At 40.6% G+C, this 20,217-nt stretch overlaps 1 protein-coding gene across 9 annotated transcripts in view; it reads right to left on the bottom strand.

Annotated features, from left to right (window-relative positions):
• The window catches only part of pde1cb (phosphodiesterase 1C, calmodulin-dependent b), a 147,309-nt gene extending 127,207 nt beyond the window's left edge, over nt 1-20,102 (bottom strand). For 7 of the 9 annotated variants that reach the window (XM_054769310.1, XM_054769311.1, XM_054769313.1 and 4 more), the window contains exon 1: nt 17,603-20,102. In XM_054769310.1, coding sequence (XP_054625285.1) covers nt 17,603-17,846 — 244 coding nt within the window. In that variant the 5' untranslated portion in view covers nt 17,847-20,102. Of the gene's footprint in view, nt 1-2,373; nt 2,608-17,602 lie in introns of those variants that run through there. The other 2 variants (XM_054769316.1, XM_054769315.1) reach the window with 1 other exon arrangement.
• Nucleotides 20,103-20,217: the final 115 nt, after the last annotated feature.

Raw genomic sequence — 20,217 nt, forward strand, 5'->3', positions numbered from 1 at the left:
GTGTAAAATGGAGTTTAAAGGGAGTCTGAAGCACTACAGAGCAAAATCTGCTTCATACGGGGCAATAAAGTTTGACATGCTGTATGAGTGTGTTGTCCGCTGTTTGTTATAGTTGTTGTGCAAGGGAATGCGCTGAACCACTAAGTGGTTGAAAGAAAACTGGAACTCGATACATTTACTAAAGAAACACATAAAAAAGGTCTGATTATGGTTTCTCCTTAGCTTAACAAGTCAGTAGTGAAGTTCAAATCTGTTTACATCACCGTCCATCATCAGTAGCGACACCACCGCTGTAACAAGCCGGCTTCACAACAAAGCGCCACAGCTGGAGTCCAAACATCAGCAGCCCATCTACAGTGGAGACGCCACGTTTAATAGAGCAATGGACCCAAGATGTCCAGCCAGGCAATGAGGTACCAGTGCTTTGCAGTCACGCTTCAGAGGAAGTGATTGGCAAAAGACCCTGGCCCGGTGAGCCCATTGATTGTGAATTTTCTGGGTTGCCATGACAACTGTCTATTGCTTGCAGACAGCGTGGCAGTGATATAGGCGAAATGTGACAACCAGCCGATATTTTTCAGACCTACTTACTTCCTTGAAAGCACTAAGTTAATTTGTGATGGGACCATAAAATCCTTTAGTGTTGTGTTTATTGCTTTAAAGTGGCATGCCTGGGGATTATGTGAGGATTTGTCCCAACCCAGAACTATGAAAACACCCCCAACGTGTCACTTCGAGGGCTCAAGGAGTTTGAGTACTCTCTGATTTCAGCTAATTCATAGACAGCTACGCTGGATCACAGCTTGTTTCTTTATTGGAATGTGACATAGTTGAAGAATAAAATTAAACAGCCTACATCAGAACAGATTTAGGACCACGTTGAAAAGGACATAAAAATGTTACGAGACAAAAGTTAACATAGCATTGCATGCATATGTTGACCTACAAAGCGGCTTATAAACTAAACTGAGGAATCACCTTCAGTTTTTCTGTGTGTAAAATTTCCTTGGTGTAAAAAGTTTGGACACCACTGATTTAGACAATACAGTACAACGCCTCGGAGATTTTTTAACTCTACAGACTAGAGCTCAGTTTAGCGAGCTATTTGGCGGTATATGCTATTTCTACCATTATGAAAGCTTGTGCAATTTGGAAACATTATTCTGGACAAATGTGCCTCAAAGGTTTCAGAGAACAGACTGTACAAAAAAATTTCTATATTCTTCTTTACATGAGTTAAACTGAATTAAATTTGTCTTACAGCCCAAAAAGGGGGAGTGGCGTTGATGACTGTCACTCACCGCTTTTGCACAGGCACATGCCCATAGTGTGCACGCACATACACATACACAGAGTCTCTCTATCGACAACCACCAGTCATAGCTGAGCAGGAAGAGGGCGGGATATAGTATGTTTGAATGCTAGCGCCCCCATTGCAGTAGTAGTGAAGGATGTGCAGAATAGATTAACTGAAGCAGAGCATACGCATGAACGATGTGATTGTGACTGGGTTCCAAATTGCACCCACGTCGTATGCTGGAGCAGTTGTTAACAGAGGAGGACAACAAGGAGGAATAGATGTTGCTTCAACAGAGCAACAGGTGGTCAACTTTCTGCAATCAAAAGGATCTGCATGAGGATGTCAAAAAATGGATACATGCATTCCAATGTCTGGCAGGAATAACACCACCATGGCTGTCATCAGCATAAAGTTCACCAACAAACAAAACAAACAAAAAATCACAAAACAGCACTGCTAAAACAGAGAAGCAAGCTGAAAGGACCAAACGGCTACATGAATGACCTTGATATCGGCATTAAAGCAGATGACTTAAGAAAGCGGGAGAAAAGTCAAGGCACTTGGATGAATGGTTCCTTAATATAATTTGTTAAGCATGTCAAAAACAAATAAACCAAACCATACCTTGCATACCGTGCAGTGGTTCAGGAGTAGAACAGTTATCTTACACAAAAAAAGACAGTCGTGAAAAAAGGGGATGAGGACACTCCTTGCCTATAATATCCCAGCAAAACATTCCCTCCTAAAGCATTCCCTGACTGAAAGTTTCCCCACATTGACATGCTGTCAAGGACTTTTGCCCAAGCGCATAAGTTGATCAACACTGTGGTTGTCAGGACAATAGAATGAATCCCAGGTGACGTCAGCGGCTGTCTAAAAGCTCGCCTGTTTCCATGGTGTGCTCGCAGTACGGCGGCAAGCATCAACTTCAGCTGAATGGACTAATGCGCTGAGTTGAGCGGCAAAGCTCAAATGCGATGTGCTTAACGATGCTGCCGTGTCATCCCAGCTAAAGCGCTTCGTTGCCTAACAAACACACACACACATACATGAGTGTGTGAAAAAGCACTTACCTATGGTGATGTTGAAGCCGTCAATGCTGAAAGTAGCACTCCGACCCTTTCTAAAGCGATGCTTTTTGGAGTTGGCCTCCATTGTTTAGGCACCCTGGCAACTCTAATCTGCTTTTTAAAGCAAGCGCTCAGTTGTTGAGTCTAGGCTTTCAGTTCGACAACGCTCCTTGTGGAAAATAAAAAATAAACACAGCCGTACAAGCTTCTGACTTCACTGCTGGCGGAGAACTGTCAGACTCAGGCACAGACCTTCTCCACCACCACCACCGCTGCCGCCTCCCTCCCTCCCTCTCAATATTTCCTCACACCTCAACAAGCTCATTTCAACTTATGCCTCTTGACTTCTCCTCTGCCTCTCACCCCCACCCCCAAGAGGTATGGTAGGTGTGCAGTGGGTGGGAGGGGAGGACATCTCTAGAGATCTTTCAAAGAACATGACTCCTCCTTCTACTATCAACAATTTTTTAGCGGAAACACTGGAGGCTCAGAGTTGTCATGACAAACTCCTATTGGAATCTGCTCTTAAAACAGAAAAGGGATCAAATCAGGTTGTACTGCAATGAGAAAGCAGGAGATGGTGATTGTGTATTGAGTTCCAACACGTCATTAAATCAATGCCACTGTGCCTTTTCATTTTGCAGGAGCTTATTTACTGATGCGCTGAAAGCACACTGAAGGAAAAAAACTAATGTACCAATCCTGTAAGAGTACACCAAAGCAGCAAAGCAAAAGTCTCCTCCAATGAATTCATGCTGGAGCAAGGACGGGATTTTTTTTTTTTTTTTTTAAATCATGATCCTCCTTTGTGCCCGTTTAAACTATCTGTCCTTTAAATTGCACACGCACACACAAGTTCAACAAAGAGTATAAAGCTCCCCTTATTAACACAATCTGACATTTAGCTATGGAAACCCCATCCCCCCCCCCAATTACCCGTTCCATCTTTGAGTGCTCTTCATGACGCCATTCTCACTCTTTCCCTTTCAGTCCAGATGCTAAAAACAAAAGGTACAGCTCACATGATGGGATGCCTCCGAAATGTCACGTAATTGTTCATAAATTGCTTCTATAGATATAGTACAAACACAAACCAAACACATGATAGAATCCTTTTTTTGTTTCTTATTTATATGCTTTCATTTCTTTGGGATTTGCTGTTGCATGTATTATTTGGTGATTTCTGTTGGTGAACTTTATGATGATGCCAGGTTTGGTGGTGTTATTCCTGCCAGACATTGGAATGCATGCGTCAATGTTGTCGACTTCCATATCTTTTGATTGCAGAAAGTTGACCACCTGTTGCTCTGTTGAAGCAACATCCATTCCTCCTTGTTGTCCTCCTCTGTTAACAACTGGGCTTGCATAAGGCCTGTGTATAATGTGGAGCCAAATCCCAAATGCATTGTTCATGCAAGCGCTCTGCTACAATTCATCTATTCAGAACATCCCTTGCTTTATAATTTGATCCTGTTCATCATTCTGCTTCTTTACAGCATCCATCTTTTCTTCCACCCCAAAATTTTGTATGTGAAGTGCTGCGGTCTCATTCTTCAATTCCTTAAAGGTGCTGTCTGTCATTTTAGGTTAGGTAGGTACTGCAAAGGGGGCGCTTGACAGTGGGATATAGTATGTTTGAATGTGCTATATCCCACTCTCTTCCTGCTCAGCCATGACTGCTAATTGCCGAGAGCTTCTCTGTTACTGTGTGTATGTGTATGTGTGCACACACTGTGTGCGTTTGCCTTTGCACAAGTGTGGGTGACTGACGGCCATTAACGCCACTCCCCTTTTTCGACCCAAAAAATAAATCTCATTCAGATGAACTGATAATTGTGAAGAATATATTTTTGTACAATCTGTTCTCTGAAAGCCATTGTTGGTAACATATGCTAGCTGCTGGTGGTGTCCCTTTTTTCTTGCTTTGTTTTGTTAACTTCTGATAAGCAGAAGAAGATGGATGGATATTTTTTAAGCATATGCAAAAATGTAATTAAGTAAATAAAATGAAGTATGCCCTAATTATTATTTTTAAATAAATACAACAGGCTAGCATTTGTAACATATTTTTATTTATTTATTGTCTTTTTTGCTTTTCTTGCCTTATTTGTTCTTTTGTTTTTGAATGATATTCAAATAAACTTTAATACAACAAACAGCAATAATAATAATTATTATTATTTAGTAAATAAGTTCAAAAGTAGGAATAATCTACTACAAGGAGTGTTTGCCAATTTACTTCCGGTCTCCGGTTTTGATATGTCAACATGTTTTTAATTCAATTTTGTTGACAATTCATACATTGATGACATCATTAAAAACATGTACATTTTAGTTTAAAAATTCCTATTGTTGCTGCCCAATTGATAAAACTGGCTGAACGTAGGCTACCATAATGTACCCCACAGAACATATTTTAGAGCTTATCAAATATTTTTTTTCCATAGTGGAAGAAAGCACAAGATATCAAACACTGCAAGAGACACAAAATGTGAACATATGGCTCAAATAACCTCTGGAGCAGACCTGGCTGACAAACTAGAAATGAAGTCAATGAAGTCAATTCCACGTAGCTTTCTGGGGCAATAAGTCTCAAAAAAAAAAACAACTCCAGTGCTATCACACTATAATGAGTGATTACACATTGAGGTGAGTGTAAATTGGGATGACTGTGAGTGATAGCCAGTTATTTAACAACATGTGAACGGGCACATAACCAAAAAGACAAAAAGCACTCTAGGGACGTATTCTAGGTATAGAGGATCAATCACAGACAAGACATCTATCCAATTATAATGGGGAACCACAGTATCCTGCGGCAGCTCCGGGAGACACATTACACTCGACACGTGTTAGATAATTACGCTCCAACTCATTTTGTCTGCCGCTGCCGGTAAGAGCTCTGAAAACTGCTCACGGACTGCAATGTACACCCACGACGCCAATTTATGAAGATCCTCATTTTGTCCCACTCCCAATCCGCTGAGCCTGCCTGTTGCAATGGGTACTATGCTGCATGTGCACCTCCAGGACAACAAGACTATATGGATGGAGTTGTTCCCCGGGGGCACACAGAGACAAATAACCATTCACACTCACACGTACGGACTATTTAGAGTCTCCGGTTAGCCGAACATGCATGTTTTTGGGAAGACTGCCCAGAGAAAACCCACACAAGCAAAGGGAGAACATGCAAATGCCACACAGATGTTTCAACAAAGATTCAAACCCACACCTCCAGAATGTGAGGCAGATGCACTAAAGACACATTAATTAAAGTGAGTAGCCAACATCGGTCGGCATGATTGATTGAAGAATTTGGTAAATTTTGTGACTGTTCACTTATCGTGGGAGTGCAGGACTTTGTTGCAGCCAGCAGAGGCGCTGTTGATTCGATGTCTGCGACATACTACAATAACTACTGTACATAACTACAAGTTGAGCTAGATCCACACAGTAGGGGTGTCTTAGAATAGTCGACTATTTGATAGTTTGATTCGGAGGAGGCTGATTCAACTATCAGTCGTGCCAAATGTCATGTGATCACGATTGTAGTTTTGGCAAGTTGTTGTTTTTCAAGCCACGTTGTTACTATACTATGTGACTTTTCTGATGTGTGCCGACAGCAACCGTGTTTCGGTTTTGTTCGTCTTGCTTTCTGTGTCAGTAAATAAATTAAGGTACTGTTGTTGCACACGTACCAAGTGTATTTGTTTATATGACTGTTTTATCCTGTTGCAAATAAGATCTGTTTATTTGTCAGGATCGCCATTAGCTCTGCTCTTAAAAAACAACAACAACAACATTCGACTATTGGTCAACGATGGACAAAATCTAATGAACCATATTCGACTTTCAAAATCCTCAGTCAAAGACAGCGCCTACCACAGAGACTTCTAATATGAATCAATACATTGACATAGGAGCTCAGAACATTCAGAGAGACTCTGTCATCCATTTAAAAATAATATTAACAAAAATACATTGCAAGGCTTAACTGATACTGTTAATTTTCCCCATAATTAATCAGGACAATGTTGTCAAATGTCCACCTGAGACAAATGAATTTCCTCTGCATATTGTCTTCTCTTCCTGTGCATGTTCCCATTCAATGCATTTGGCATTATGCAACGCATTGTACAAATTGCAGCGAAGATTGCATAACATACTCGACAAGGAGAGTGTGCCTCTGTCTTTTATTTTTATGATGCTTTAGTAGGCTACATGATGTTTGGCAACTTTGCGTATTATCTTCCAACTAAAGGACTAAAAGTGGCCGCACGGTGGCCGAGTGGTTAGCAGTCAGGAGATCGAGAAGACCTGGGTTTGAATCTCCGCTTAGGAATCTCTGTGTGGAGTTTGCATGTTCTCCTCTTGTGTGCGTGGGTTTTCTCTGGGTACTCCGGTTTCCTCCCACATTCAAAAAAACATTTGGTTAATTGGCAACTCAAAATTGTCCAAGTGAATGATTTTTTGTCTATATGTGCCCTGCGATTGGCTGGCGACCAGTCCAGGGTGTACCCCGCCTCCCGTCCCAACTCAGCTGGGATAGGCTCCAGCATACCCCCGCAACCCTAGTGAGGATAAGCGGCATAGAAAATGGATGGATAAAGGACTAAACATGTTTATCTCAGTGATTTTGAATATACAGTCATCCCTCGCCACTTCGCAGTTCAAACATCGCTCCTTCCCTCTATCGAGGTTTTTAAAAAATTAATTAATTAATAAATGATTGCTGTTCCGTGGTTGACTATGGCAAAAAATATTGAAATCTTATGTAGTATTCCACACTGGTCACTAGGCATGTTACACTGATGAGACATAGCATTACCTTCACTTGCACACAATGGAGTCAGCCATGGATGCAGAGTCCGGCATTACAGATAGTGATAGTGATCATGATAGTGGAAAAAAGTTCTCCTCCCATTCCATGTGGAAGTGGTACATTTTTGGCTTCTTACTTTGTCCTTCTTCACCACTCTGTTTCCTTTCTTAATTTTTGAATAAATAAATTGGAGGTTAACTAGTGAGCTCTGTAGCATGCTATGCTTAAAGCATCGTCAGTCTCTTATATCCCTGCAGTGATCACATTGCCTGTGCGTAAGAGTTGCACAATGTGGTGAAAATAAAGCTGGTAATCATGCAGTAGCGTTCATTATTTTACATGTACGTGTATGTATGCCAGATGCATGTCAGACAGGCTGTCCTGTGTTTCAATCAAGTGACTGATGTCGATCTTTATTTTTTTTTAAATGCCATGCGATTGACCCACACAACGTTCGTGATACTCCAACAACAAGGAACTTTCCCAATGCTAACGTGTGAGTTATGTCTTATTATCGCTTATCATGTCATCTACTGTATACTAGGTAATATGAGTGTAAAGTTAGCTGTGGGGGTGTTATTTCAGGTCTACAGGGCTCCAATAATGGTAGAAAACATATGTAGAACATCATAAACAGGGGAGTGGGGGGCTGTTCGGCTATATCACCGTCACTAGGCAACAGAGGGACCTTTGAGACATAACACATACGTTACACGGAGTGACAAGGGGTTAATATGGCACATACCGCCCATTCAGCTTCACTGTCAGAAGATCAGCCATGATATGGGTTTTTCAGGAACAATACCGATTATTAGTAGTTAAGGAGGTCAATAACCGATATTTGGATCCGATATAAAGACAAGTTTATTTATAGAGCACAATTAATTCACAAAGTAATTCAAAGTGCTTGACAGAAAAGAAGGGTAAAATCACTTCATAAAATAATTCCATAAAAACATAAAATCATTCTAAAATCATTCCATAAAATTCCATAAATCATTCCATAAAACAAAAAAGATTAGGATTGAACAGTGCATATAAAATACTTTCAGTTGTCGTAAGCACAGTTGAATAGAAGTGTTTTCATCTTGGATTTGAACATTGCCAAAGTTGAGGATTGTCGCACATCTTCTAGAAAATTGTTCCAGATTGTGGCAGCGTTAAACTGAAATGCAGCTTGACCGTGTTTAGTCCCGACTCCTGCAGGCGACCACTCCCTGAGCTTCTCAGATCTTGAGATGGTTTATGTGGCTCTAACATGTCAGAGATATACTTTGGTGCAAGACCATGAAAAGACTTGTACACAAGCAGAGCTGTTTCAAAGTCTATTCTCTGAGCGACAGGAAGCCAGTGCAGAGACCTGAGTACTGGACTAATGTGGTCATATTTCCTGGTTCTAGTCGGGACTCGAGTAGCAGCATTCTGGATGTACTGCAGCTGTTTTACTGCTCTTTGATTGAGAAGGCGTGTGAAGTGAGATGATGTTATTGATTTAATGTGGCTGTTAAAGTTCAGGTCTGAGTCCATTATTTATTACCCTTCGATTTCTAACTTGATGATAAGGTTTTAGAGAAAGCATCTCAGGGTGGCTAATAACAGGTTCTGTTTGTTTCTGTGGGCCAAAGACAATGATTTCATTTTTGTCTGAGTTTAGCTGGAGAAAGTTGCATTGCATCCACACACTGATCTGTTTAATGCAGTGACAAAGTAAATTTGCAGGACCGTGTTCACCGGTCGTCAGTGACACGTAGATCTTAGTGTCGCCTGCATAGTTGTGGTAGGACACATTGCATATTAGCTGGCCTAAAGGAAGCATATACATATTGAACAATAGGGGTCCCATGATTGACCCCTGGGGAACCCCACAAGTCATAGCCATTTGCTCTGAGACACAGTTACCAATTCCAACAAAGTACTTCCACATACTGATATGCTGAAGGATTTTGGCGTTGTTCTCGCATGTAAGTGTTTAAAGTTACATTTTTCCCCAAGGTCTCCTCTCGTTGAGAAGAATTCAGATCAGATCAACAAATTTTAAAGAGAAACATGTGCAAAGAGTGCAAGCCTACAAGAGAAGCAGGAGTGCAAGAATACAAAAGAAATAATATTTGAAAACAGATGTCAAAGACGTTTTTGAATGACACCATAACAATTTCTAAGTAAAACATCAATATTACGCTATATCTCATTGTTATGCCTTCATGATATTTTTGGCTTTGTATAAATGTGAATCTCTATATTTTTCTCCCATGTGCAGTCAAGTCAATAATGTGTCATCTAAATTGCCAATGAAAGCATATTTTAGTATGTACTGTAAGTCCACAACACCTTCATAAACATTCAACACACAAGTACAACACATACATTTAATCTTCCAGTGTTAAAAAAATTGGACACATCAGCTTTTTAAATCCGACTACTATATATGTTTTAGTAAAATTATTACAGTATATTAAAAGAAAGAACATCCCTCTTTGGACGATGTTGTGTAAACGTCCTTTCATGTATACACTGATATGAACGGCTATTATGCTATTAAGGTATGTGTACATGGGTTTTCCTATGCTATTATTATTATTGCATTTTTGTATTTTACATTCCTTGGCGAGCCGCACGGTGGCTGAGTGGTTAGCATGTTGGTCACACAGTAAGGAGATCGTTCAAATCTCCGTTGGGCATTTCTGTATGTGTTTTCTCCAGGTACTCCGGTTTCCTCCCACATTCCAAAAACATGCATGTTAGGTTAATTGGAGACTCTAAATTGTCCATAGGTATGAATGTGAGTGTGAATGGTTGTTTGTCTGCGTGTGCCCTGCGATTGGCTGGCGACCAGTCCAGAGTGTACCCCGCCTCTCGCCCGAAATCAGCTGGTATACTGTAGGCTCCAGCATACCCCCGCAACCCTAATATGGATAAGCGGCATAGAAAATGGATGGACATTCCTTGGCTGTATGGAGGTGTTGTGTGTTGTCAATGCCACTGTACGTATATTTTTATAGTACTGTGCGCAGGGAGTAATTATTGTATCTTTAAGTTACTGTATGTTTGACCACATGCAAGGAAATTTGAGTTTAATATGTTCCTGATTTGGTGTTTTGTTTTATAACACCATAAAACATTTAAAAGCACAACAACACTGCATATTGTGAACATGTCGGACTGTCAGTGTGATGGCTTGTTTGGAGACATAAAGCGGCCCAATGGCAACGTGACAATAATGCAATCAAACAGCAACAACAAGCTCATTAGAGGTTTCTCCAAGACTGTTGAACGACACACACCTTTTCAGTCCCCACACCGCTGTCACCACAGTGACATACACACTGGTGTAATTAAGACACCAAGAGACTGGGCGCTTTCCTTTCCCCCTGCTAAATGCTCATTAGAGGCACTTTAAAAAGGTACCGCTGGAGCGCGGTGGAAACCTGAAGGAACTAGCTGACATGAAAAAATAAATATACTGTCACTGGCATGTATGAAAGCAGAGGCAACAATATCCTGAAGGAAACAAACAGCTAATGATTTTTTGTGTGCCGGCATGCTTGCGCTTTAAAAGAGAAACAGAAACAGTCGGGGACAGTGTTGGGTCAGCGACAACATTTTGATTGGAAGCCTCATATTTTTTTTACCCTTCCCAGCAGACCCAAGCCGCATGCTAATCAGTCACGTTTGGCCGACACCAAAACCGTCTGGCTAATTAGCAGATGCATTCCCCCATGGAGGCTTTGACAGGAACAAAGAAACATGGCTACTCTGATACATTCGAATAAAACACAGCACTAAAGTAGCAGTCGGTTTTCTTCCATCTACTCTTACATGGTTAAGCTTAAATAGGTTAAATATTAATTAATTGTATCTAGAAGCAATTGAGGCAATGTGCTCTACTTGGTTAAAACCAGCAGAGGAGCTGCTGTTCAGTCTCAACTAGTTTGCAGTCTAAAGAAGCAGAACATGAGGTTATGGGAAGTTAACCAACAACCACAAAGACCTTGAAACAGGAGTTGAAAACATTCAGACAGCAACGATCCCACCCCATAACATAACAATTCATCGATTAATTGAGCAATTGATCGACCATGACATAATAGATGCATCCCTAAGGGCAGTGGTGTGGAGTCAAAATCATGCCAAAACATGTTTTACTCAAGCCCAACAATTCACAAATAAACTCAGTGTAGTTTTAATACAAATCCTTCACAAACTAATGCATTTTGTTTTGGCAAATAAGAAACATACCTATCAAACATCACCCTGCTTCAGAAACAATACAAAGGAACATATTTCTTCAATTACAAAACATATCCTTCTAGTACAAAAACAGAACAACCTTCAAGTAACAAAAAAAGTAAAATTGTGATTTTCATAGTTGAAGAATTACTCTTTTATACTTGAAGGACTTTTTTTTGTATTTGAAGGGCCTGTTTTTGTACTTGAAGAATATTTTTTTGTAATTGAAGAAATATGTTCCTTTGTATGTGTAAAACATGCTGGATTGATTTCTGAAGCAGGATGTATTTATTTGATAGGTACATTTCTTATTTGCGAAACCAAATACATTCGTTTGTGAATGATGTTTTCACAAACCACACTGAGTTTGCTTGTGAATCGTTGGGTGAGAGTAAAACATGGTTTGTGTGTTTGTGAGGTTTTGGCATGATTTTAACTCCATACGGTGGTTCTCAGGTATTTTCTGTCATGCCCCCCAAGGGGACAGACACATAGAAACGTGTTTTGTGGTCACATTTTGGGCTTTCTAGAACGGATTACTTGGGTTTACATGATTTGTTATGGGACAAATCCGTTTCAATTACAGTCGGTCCTTCTGGAACCAATTAATGACGCTAACCAAGGTTCCACTGTATTTATTTATTTATCTATACGAACTACTATACGGCATGAATAAAGACACTAACAGGCCACTTTGATATTTTTCAATATATTTAGTAATTTTTGTAATAGATTTTTGGACTACATTTTTTAATTTTGTAAAATGGCTAAAAAAACATATTTAAAAGACAGTGCTTCGTGTTATTAGTTATCACTATCAACATTTACGTTTTTTCTCGTTGCATCCATCCAGCTGTGAGTGGACAACACTCATTCATTTAGTACACTTTTATCCACCGGTCCAATTAATCTCCACCAACCTCTATTTATGGCATCTGGAAACTCCTGAGGGGGGAATATGGCCGTTATGCCAAGTTTTGTTCCATCCCCTTGCACAGCTTTGTAGCCCCCTGAGAGAATTTGAGTGTTCTGTCCACTTGAAGATGTGTCGCTATTCCCTACTGTATTGTACTGTAACTGTATATTTACATGTTGGTAATTTGTGTTTTTGCGGCAGTGGTTCAGGAGCTGCAGCAGCCCGTCCAGTAACCAGAGGGTTGGCGGTTCGAACCCTGCTTCCTCCATCCATTGGGTCCTTAGGCAGGTTTGTCTCATGATACATCTCACAGACACTGCAGCACTTTTGTTGAATATCAATAAATGTCTCCATCTGAGCCAAAATGCCTCAGAAGTGTTGCTGAAGCACAATTTAATGAACATGTACACATTTTCATGTACAGTTTTAAGCCTTTTCAAATGCGTGACAGTTTTGAAGCACATCAATCTTACAGTCTTTTCAGACTGCTGCAATATAAATGATTTTTAAAAAGAACCGGTAATTTCCTTGCTACAGGCTGATGTGTCATAAGTTATTCAGGAAGCAAAATAAATTCCCAAGGCCTTCCTCTCCACAACACTAAAAACTGTATCAATATGTCATCTGGCAATGTTGTCAAACAGGAAATCATTTTACTTCAAAATAAAAATACATAACCTTAATCAGCATAGCATACAGTATATGTACATCCTGTGTTATACAATTTTTATCATAGATTTTCAATCCCAGAGGTCCCAAAATAGTGTATTGGAAGTGTGCCTTGATGCTGGAATTCAGACAGTTTAAAAGTGCTTTTAGTAAGCCCTCTGCACATGTCCAATGTAATGGATGCTATATATCACATACAACAACGTAGCATTAAGCAGTTGGACAGGAGGACACAAATGTTAGCAACCCTAGCCTAGCTATGTGAGCTACAGTGCTAACATTACATTGACATTTTAACAGCAACATCAGAAGAAAAAATTAATTATCAAACGCACAGCGCCTATGTCTGTAGCTGATTGACCAATAGTTATTTGAAGATGTGTAGCGAAGCCTGGTAAATATATATACTAGGTCCCCAACTTCCGAACACAATTGGTTCCAGACGGCCGTTCTTATGTCGAATTGTTCTTAAGTAGGGAAAAGGTAATATCACCAGTGATATAGGTACTACATGTACGTGTATACATATACAGTATATGTGTATGTATGTAAATATGAGTTTGGATGCAGTAGTAATATTAAACAAGGATAATTAATGAAAAAAAACAATAATAAAAATGATATAATAATACGTAATGATAAATTATATTTACCTTTGAAGAGGAGTGGTCGAGCATACGTCGTTGTGGTGGAGTTGGAGGAGGATTTATTGAAAAAAAGGACGAGTCGTCGTCGTCGTTAGACTCTTCTAAAAGAGGTAGTGTTCTGTGGGTGGTGTAGAATTAAGCAGGCCTATTAACTCTTCATGAACTTTAATCACACCCTCTGTCCGGGTTGTATAATTTAGCTTTCCATTTAGCTTTACACTGTATCTCCCCAGCGTCTAACTCTTCCTCTGCTGGTCCCATCAGCTCTAACGCTGCCTCTGTTGGTCCCATTAGCAGTGTCACAGTGCCCTCTACTGGTCGAGCATGTACAGTAGCAGTATAAATACTGATTGAGCGACTACAAGGCAAAATAAAATAAAATATAGACCAGTCAGCTTGTGTTCGTATCCGCGAATGTTCGCTAGTCAGGTGTTCATAAGTTGGGGACCTAGTGTATATATATATATATTTTTTTTTTTTTTTTTTTTTTTTTTATTTTATTTATGTGTTTATTTATTTATAATGTTTTTTATTTTACAAAGCTGTCCTCCGTGGAGTGGTGGGCGGAAACACAAAGCAGACCATTTGACCTCTTCTCTCAAAAGTGGAGCCAACAAGTGAGGGAGGTGATATATTTTCTCATGTTTGGTGCTCAAAAACAGGCTCTAGGTTCACATATTACTGTTAGAACATCATTCAAAAGTCCGTAATGCAACTCCTCTGGTCACGCTAGTGATGTGGTCTCAGTTACACAAGGTACCTTCCTACCTAAATAAATCCAAAGTGTCCTCTATGAGGTAGTTGAGCTTTAAATACCACTGGGACTGTCTGACACTGTAAGTCAGCCAGGAGACACCTCAACACACAAGAGCATCACTGAGTGGCATGGGAGGGCATGATGCGGAGGTGATATTTTTAGGATTCAGTCCAGGAGACGGCCTTTCTCTCTGAGGACTAAGGGCGTTGGAGGCAGCAGCGCTAGAGATAGTAAATTGTAAATAAGACATATGAATGTGTTTTTAACTGAAAAGCAATAAAAACTGTGGCCTGTTTTACCCAGGGATTTTGCAAATGTCCAGAATTTATCCACCTTTGCTTTTTGATAATGATAATAATGAATAATGATTTGATGATAACAATGGTAAAAGTCGTACTTAGTCCTTAGTTTCAATTATTTCACGGGTATTGTTCTATGTTTTTCAACAAAATATTGGAACATTGAAGGTAGAAGCTGTCAGTTATTTTTTTTTAATTCGTGTCAGCCAAAATCAAAATCATCAGGTCAGGCTTTTTAAAGATCAGTGATCGGCCAGAAAATTGTAATCGGGGCACCCATAATGTAAATGCTGTCATTTGTGAAACTGGAAGATGCTAAGGTATCTTCAAATTCCCATAGCCAATATCCTTCCATCGAGACTGAATCAACAGTGCCTCTGCTAGTTGCAGCCAAGTAGTGCACTCCTTTATGCCTCAATTATTTTGAGATGCAATTAACAACAACACCCATTTGTTGAGGGTCATCGAATGCGTTATTATGTCCATCCCCTAAACAAAAGCGTCCAGAAAGAAGCAATGAGATGTAAGAATTGTACAGCAGAAACATGCATAGCTGCACATGAATAGAGGTAAAATTGAAGTAAAATGACTGCACATTCTGCTTATTCCACTCTCAAGGACACTTTACTACTAACACCTCGCTAGTGGTGATATGCTGCATTGAGCATGGCCTTCAAAGACAGCTGCATTCATCCACTAAGTAGCTATTTTTTTTAAGCGGAATATTCACGGCCATCCTCTGAAGTGACCACTTGCTCTCATCTACAGATAGAAGCATGCAATGAGCCGCAGGGAAATAACACAACAGCTGTACAGAGGAACCGAACGGCCTCCAGAACATTGTCATTGTTGTTTTGACAAAAGGATGAAAGATTTTCTTTTTTTATTGCAAAGCGGCAATGAGTGCAAAGAAGCTCTAAAGCTCGTCTCCTCTGAGGGTCTTTTTTCCTGTTTCCATGATAACAGTTTTGGCACTCTGTAATTGTGATGCTTTGGCTTGAATGCAAAGCCTCTGTGACCTTCAACTGATGAGTAAAGCACAAACGCATTTAAGTGCGCCACTTGCTGTGCTTGAGTATTTTCCACTTTGAATCACCGGCAGTGTCTTTGTAATGAAAAGATGGTATCGCTCAAAAATGCTGCAGCGCGTTTAGGAGGTAAACAAGCATCACATTAGACAAACCTGTAACTTACTCTATTTCAAAGACTTAAAATCTAAAAGTGCTGCAACAGATGCGTTCTTAATGGAAAACTGCACTTTTTTTGGAATTTTGCCCACCATCTACAATCCTTATGCAAGACATGAACACATTTGTCTTTCTCTTTTCTGTGCGTTCTAAAGATATAAAAACAGATAAAAACAAGCAACTCAGTACTGCACGTAATGGGAAACACTTACTCCGCCTATATAAAGCCTTCTGGAAAAAAAACTAAAAAAAGCGCCAACAACACTCCATTTACATATAATGGGACATGCATATTAATCATGCTACAGTGACATTGTTATTTTTATTATTAACAATGTTCTGCCGATCAAACTACGCTACAGGCCACAGCCAGCTACTAGCTTCACCACACACTCACCCGCAGCACGTCAGTGCCACGCTCTCAACGCCGCAGACCACTTCCAAAAGGCAAGGATACATATTGGGACTGCCGCCACTGCTTCTATGTTTTTATTTACGAGTTTGGAAAGGTTAACGTTAGGTGTAGGTGTTCGTTTCTATGTTGCTATGTGAAATCAACGCACCCAGGAAGGACGTTTCGGTAACGCTTAAAAAGACCAAAATACGGAAAAATACTGTCAGTGTTACATGATATCATGAATGCACCTGTTACTACGTCGTCACAGCATTTATATAAAGCCATAAAACCTTGTTGGCGGTTTTTGGTGGTGTTTTAATAGTTTACATGCACGGATGAAGGCCGCTGCGACACGAGACTCTCGCGCCGCAGCAGTCTTCATCCGCTGTGAAACACATACACAACAATGGACAGAAGACACCGCGCAGTGATACGACCGGAGAGTAACGCCGAGCAATTGTGAGGTCTGATTTTTTTGAGGAAGCATTTTTGTGATGCAAATGTATTACTCTTTTGAACGCATATTGTTTTGAGAAGCCAAACTCTTTACTTAAGTGGCCCCACCAACTAACCAGAGCTACGTTCCTCATCATCGAAATCCAACCAGACCTCGGCTCACGGGACGAAGTGGGGGTTAAGTCACCATTGATGCACTACACTGGTGACGGCGATGTCATACAAGTTCATGTAAAAAAATCCAAACTATCCCTTTCAGGTTGCCAGATTCACACCTTTACGGCTATGATGGCACTCTACTCCTTTCTATGCGTGCATTTTATTTGCAGTCTGCGCCGCGATTTATCAACAGTCATCCTTTTTTTACCTCTACACCGTAGAACCCTCCACTGGTAAGAGCTATATACGGTATCACATACAACAACGTAACATTACGAAGTGTGACAGTAGTACACAAAGATTAGCAAGACTAGCATAGCTATGTGAGCGGCAGTGCTAACATTACACTAACACTTTAACAGCAACATCATGCTCGGTTAGCATATTTGCTGAAGAAAAACAAAATGATCTAACTTAAAGCGCCCACGTCTTTGGTTGGCTGACTGATTGTTTGCAGAGCTCCAGGCTTCATTTTAAGATGTATAGCGAAGCGTGGCAAAGGTTTTGTGCTATGAAGTTGAAGAATTTCTCTCATGCAGGGTTTGTGTTTTTTTTTGTGCTAGCAGCATTATTCTGTGTTTAGAGGGTTTGCCCCTGTGGGTCACTGTACTGTACACATTCTCACCTTCTCAGTACATATTTCAAGGACAGACCTCTCTAGAATGATCAACAGGTGGGAAGCGCTCCACTCACCGCTTGGTTGCGTCTCTCCTCCTCCAGACTTTTTCGTGCTATCCGAGTCCTGCCGGCTCAGAACCGACTGGCGGGAACTCTGTCGAGCAGCTTGGATCGTGATGTGGAACCGGCCGGCCCTCTTCCTTGCCCGGTCCGACTCGGGCGCGGACTGGCTCCTCTCCGGGTCGTGACTCTGCGGCTCCGAACCCACTTTGACCAGAGCGTGTCGTGTCCTTGTGAGGGCGGAAGTTACTGAGCCCATCGCCGGGTGAGGAGGGGAAAAAGCAACAAGTGGACCACCTTTTACTGAAAAATCCGCTATTGTGGTTCACTCTTCAGTAAAAACGAAACACCTGACAGGTAAGTCCAACCCCAGCCATTTAATTGTAGTTAACTTTTTCTGTGTAATGGTGGCGGTTTATACGGGGATAACCGATTTCAACCGGGTCATGTCGGCGTCTCCCTCGGTATGCTTTTCCGACTGCTGCAGACACGTCACAGGCGGAGAAAGTTGCCCGGTCAACAAACACCGTTCTCAGGGGGGCACTCCACCGGAAGCAACAGGCATGAGCCCAACGGTAATGACTTTATTTGTTATTAACAATAAACATGACAGACTTTATCATTACACTATGTAGCATGCAACAGGTGGTGACGGGGTGGTCGATCCAAATCCCAACTTTATTTTGAGTATAAATGTGTATAATGTTGATGTTTTTGTTATTATTTTTTGCCTAAAATATGTGTCCTCAGCAAATTAAAAGCAAAAAAAACGAACAAAATAATTCAAGGGTCTCAATTTCAAATATAATGCATTAGCTGGCCCTGCAATTGTGCGATTGTGCTTGCTATTGAATCGATGCCCAAATGTGCAGTATCACCCCTTCTTCTAGCTCGTGACAAGTGGGGTGGGCGATTCGATCTAAGCGACACTAGTGAAGAAATCTATATTTTACATTTATCTTCTATGTATATTTTCTCAAATATCGATGTGTTTTGGTGTGTTGTTCATATTGTTACAATGTTGATAACTGTTACATTTATATATTGTGAATCAGTAACATTGCAAACCTTCAATGCCACAAAATTGCCTGTCTGGAATTTGCACCAAAGGACATCATACCAGGGACATTGAAATGTGGAAGAAAGTTTTAGTCTCTGATGAGGAAAAAATGTAACCTTGGTGGTTCTGATGGCTTCCAACATAACTGACATGACACGGAGATCCCACCTGAGATGTTTTCCACATGGCACAGTCGAGGGGGCGCCATCATGATATGGGCTGCTTTTTCCTTCAATGGAACAATGGAGCTTCAGGCTGTGCAGGGGAATCAAACGACTCCTGGCTATGTGGAGATGTTGTAAATAGGATCTAGCCGAAAACACCCTTATTTTGAAGGCCGGAAGTGTGTTGCTAAAGGGAAACGTACTGTGCACATTAATAACCTTTGCCTAGCCATAGCCATAGCTCCTGTCCTTTTTTTTACATTGAACTTCCACATCAGCTAGCATCCTGAAACCCTGGCTTACACTGACATGAGACAGGCATCATTTATTGTTTGACTTCTCAGATACTGACTGAAGTCCGACATAGCTCATCAAAGACGAGGTACTGTGATATTTCTACACCATGAATGTGTGAACATCAGTGTTGATCGTGCACCCTCCTTTGCATGATATCAAACCAAACTTTTTAGCCGCTGCTTCTTAGCTGGTGCTCACCGGCTTCTTCTTTGTTGGTGTTTGCGGCTATTTGGTTGGTGAAGTAGGCATCAAATCTAAGAATCCGAATAAAATCATTTGAACGATCCCGGGAGAATCGGAATGTTAGTCCCTGCTCTCATCGACGCTTAAGATTCTATGCCCAACCCTACTCATGACTGAAGGCCCTCGTCTGTGTGGTAATGACTAGATTTTTCAACAGGACAACTCCGCAGTTCACAATGCCCGCCTGACAAAGGCCTTCTAGTAGAATGAGAAGTTTACAAAAATGGACAATCAGTTCCAGACTGTGTATGCCCTCCATGAAGCCATCTTCACCACCTGGAGCAACATTCCCACTAGCCTCCTGGAAACACTGGCATCAAACCGTGTGGCAAACCAATGCCCAAACCAATTTTTGAGGTGATTAACAAGAATGGCGCGGCTACACATTACTGAGTCCTTTTTTGAACATTTTATTTCTATTTTAGAGATTTGTTTATTTTTTGGTATGGTCTTAAACTTTCGATCAGCTGATGAATAGCCTATTTCACCTTAATGTTTGTTAGTACAATAAATTGCTTACTCAAACATTTTTTGTCTCACTCCCATGTCTTCTTTTTTTCACTCTGAAGCTCTACTTAGAACCTCCTTAAGATCCAACAGTGCAAAATGGAAATTTGTGCAATTTTTCAACTGGTCTTTTTGATCAGGAGCGTATAATCTCATTTCATAGCTTTGTATCAAGCTTCTTGTGTTAAGTGAAGGTTTGCTGTGATTCAGCACATTTTGATCTTAAGCAGCAGAGAACATAGGTGTTAATAATAAACACACAAAATCCATTTCGAACACTAGACTAGACTATATGAAAACACTTGCAAATGTGGGTCTACTGTATTACATTTGATCTTTTCTTACCAGTTTTCTATCAC

The sequence above is a fragment of the Dunckerocampus dactyliophorus genome, chromosome 2, assembly GCF_027744805.1.
Source record: "Dunckerocampus dactyliophorus isolate RoL2022-P2 chromosome 2, RoL_Ddac_1.1, whole genome shotgun sequence".
NCBI classification, from domain to species: Eukaryota; Metazoa; Chordata; class Actinopteri; order Syngnathiformes; family Syngnathidae; genus Dunckerocampus; species Dunckerocampus dactyliophorus.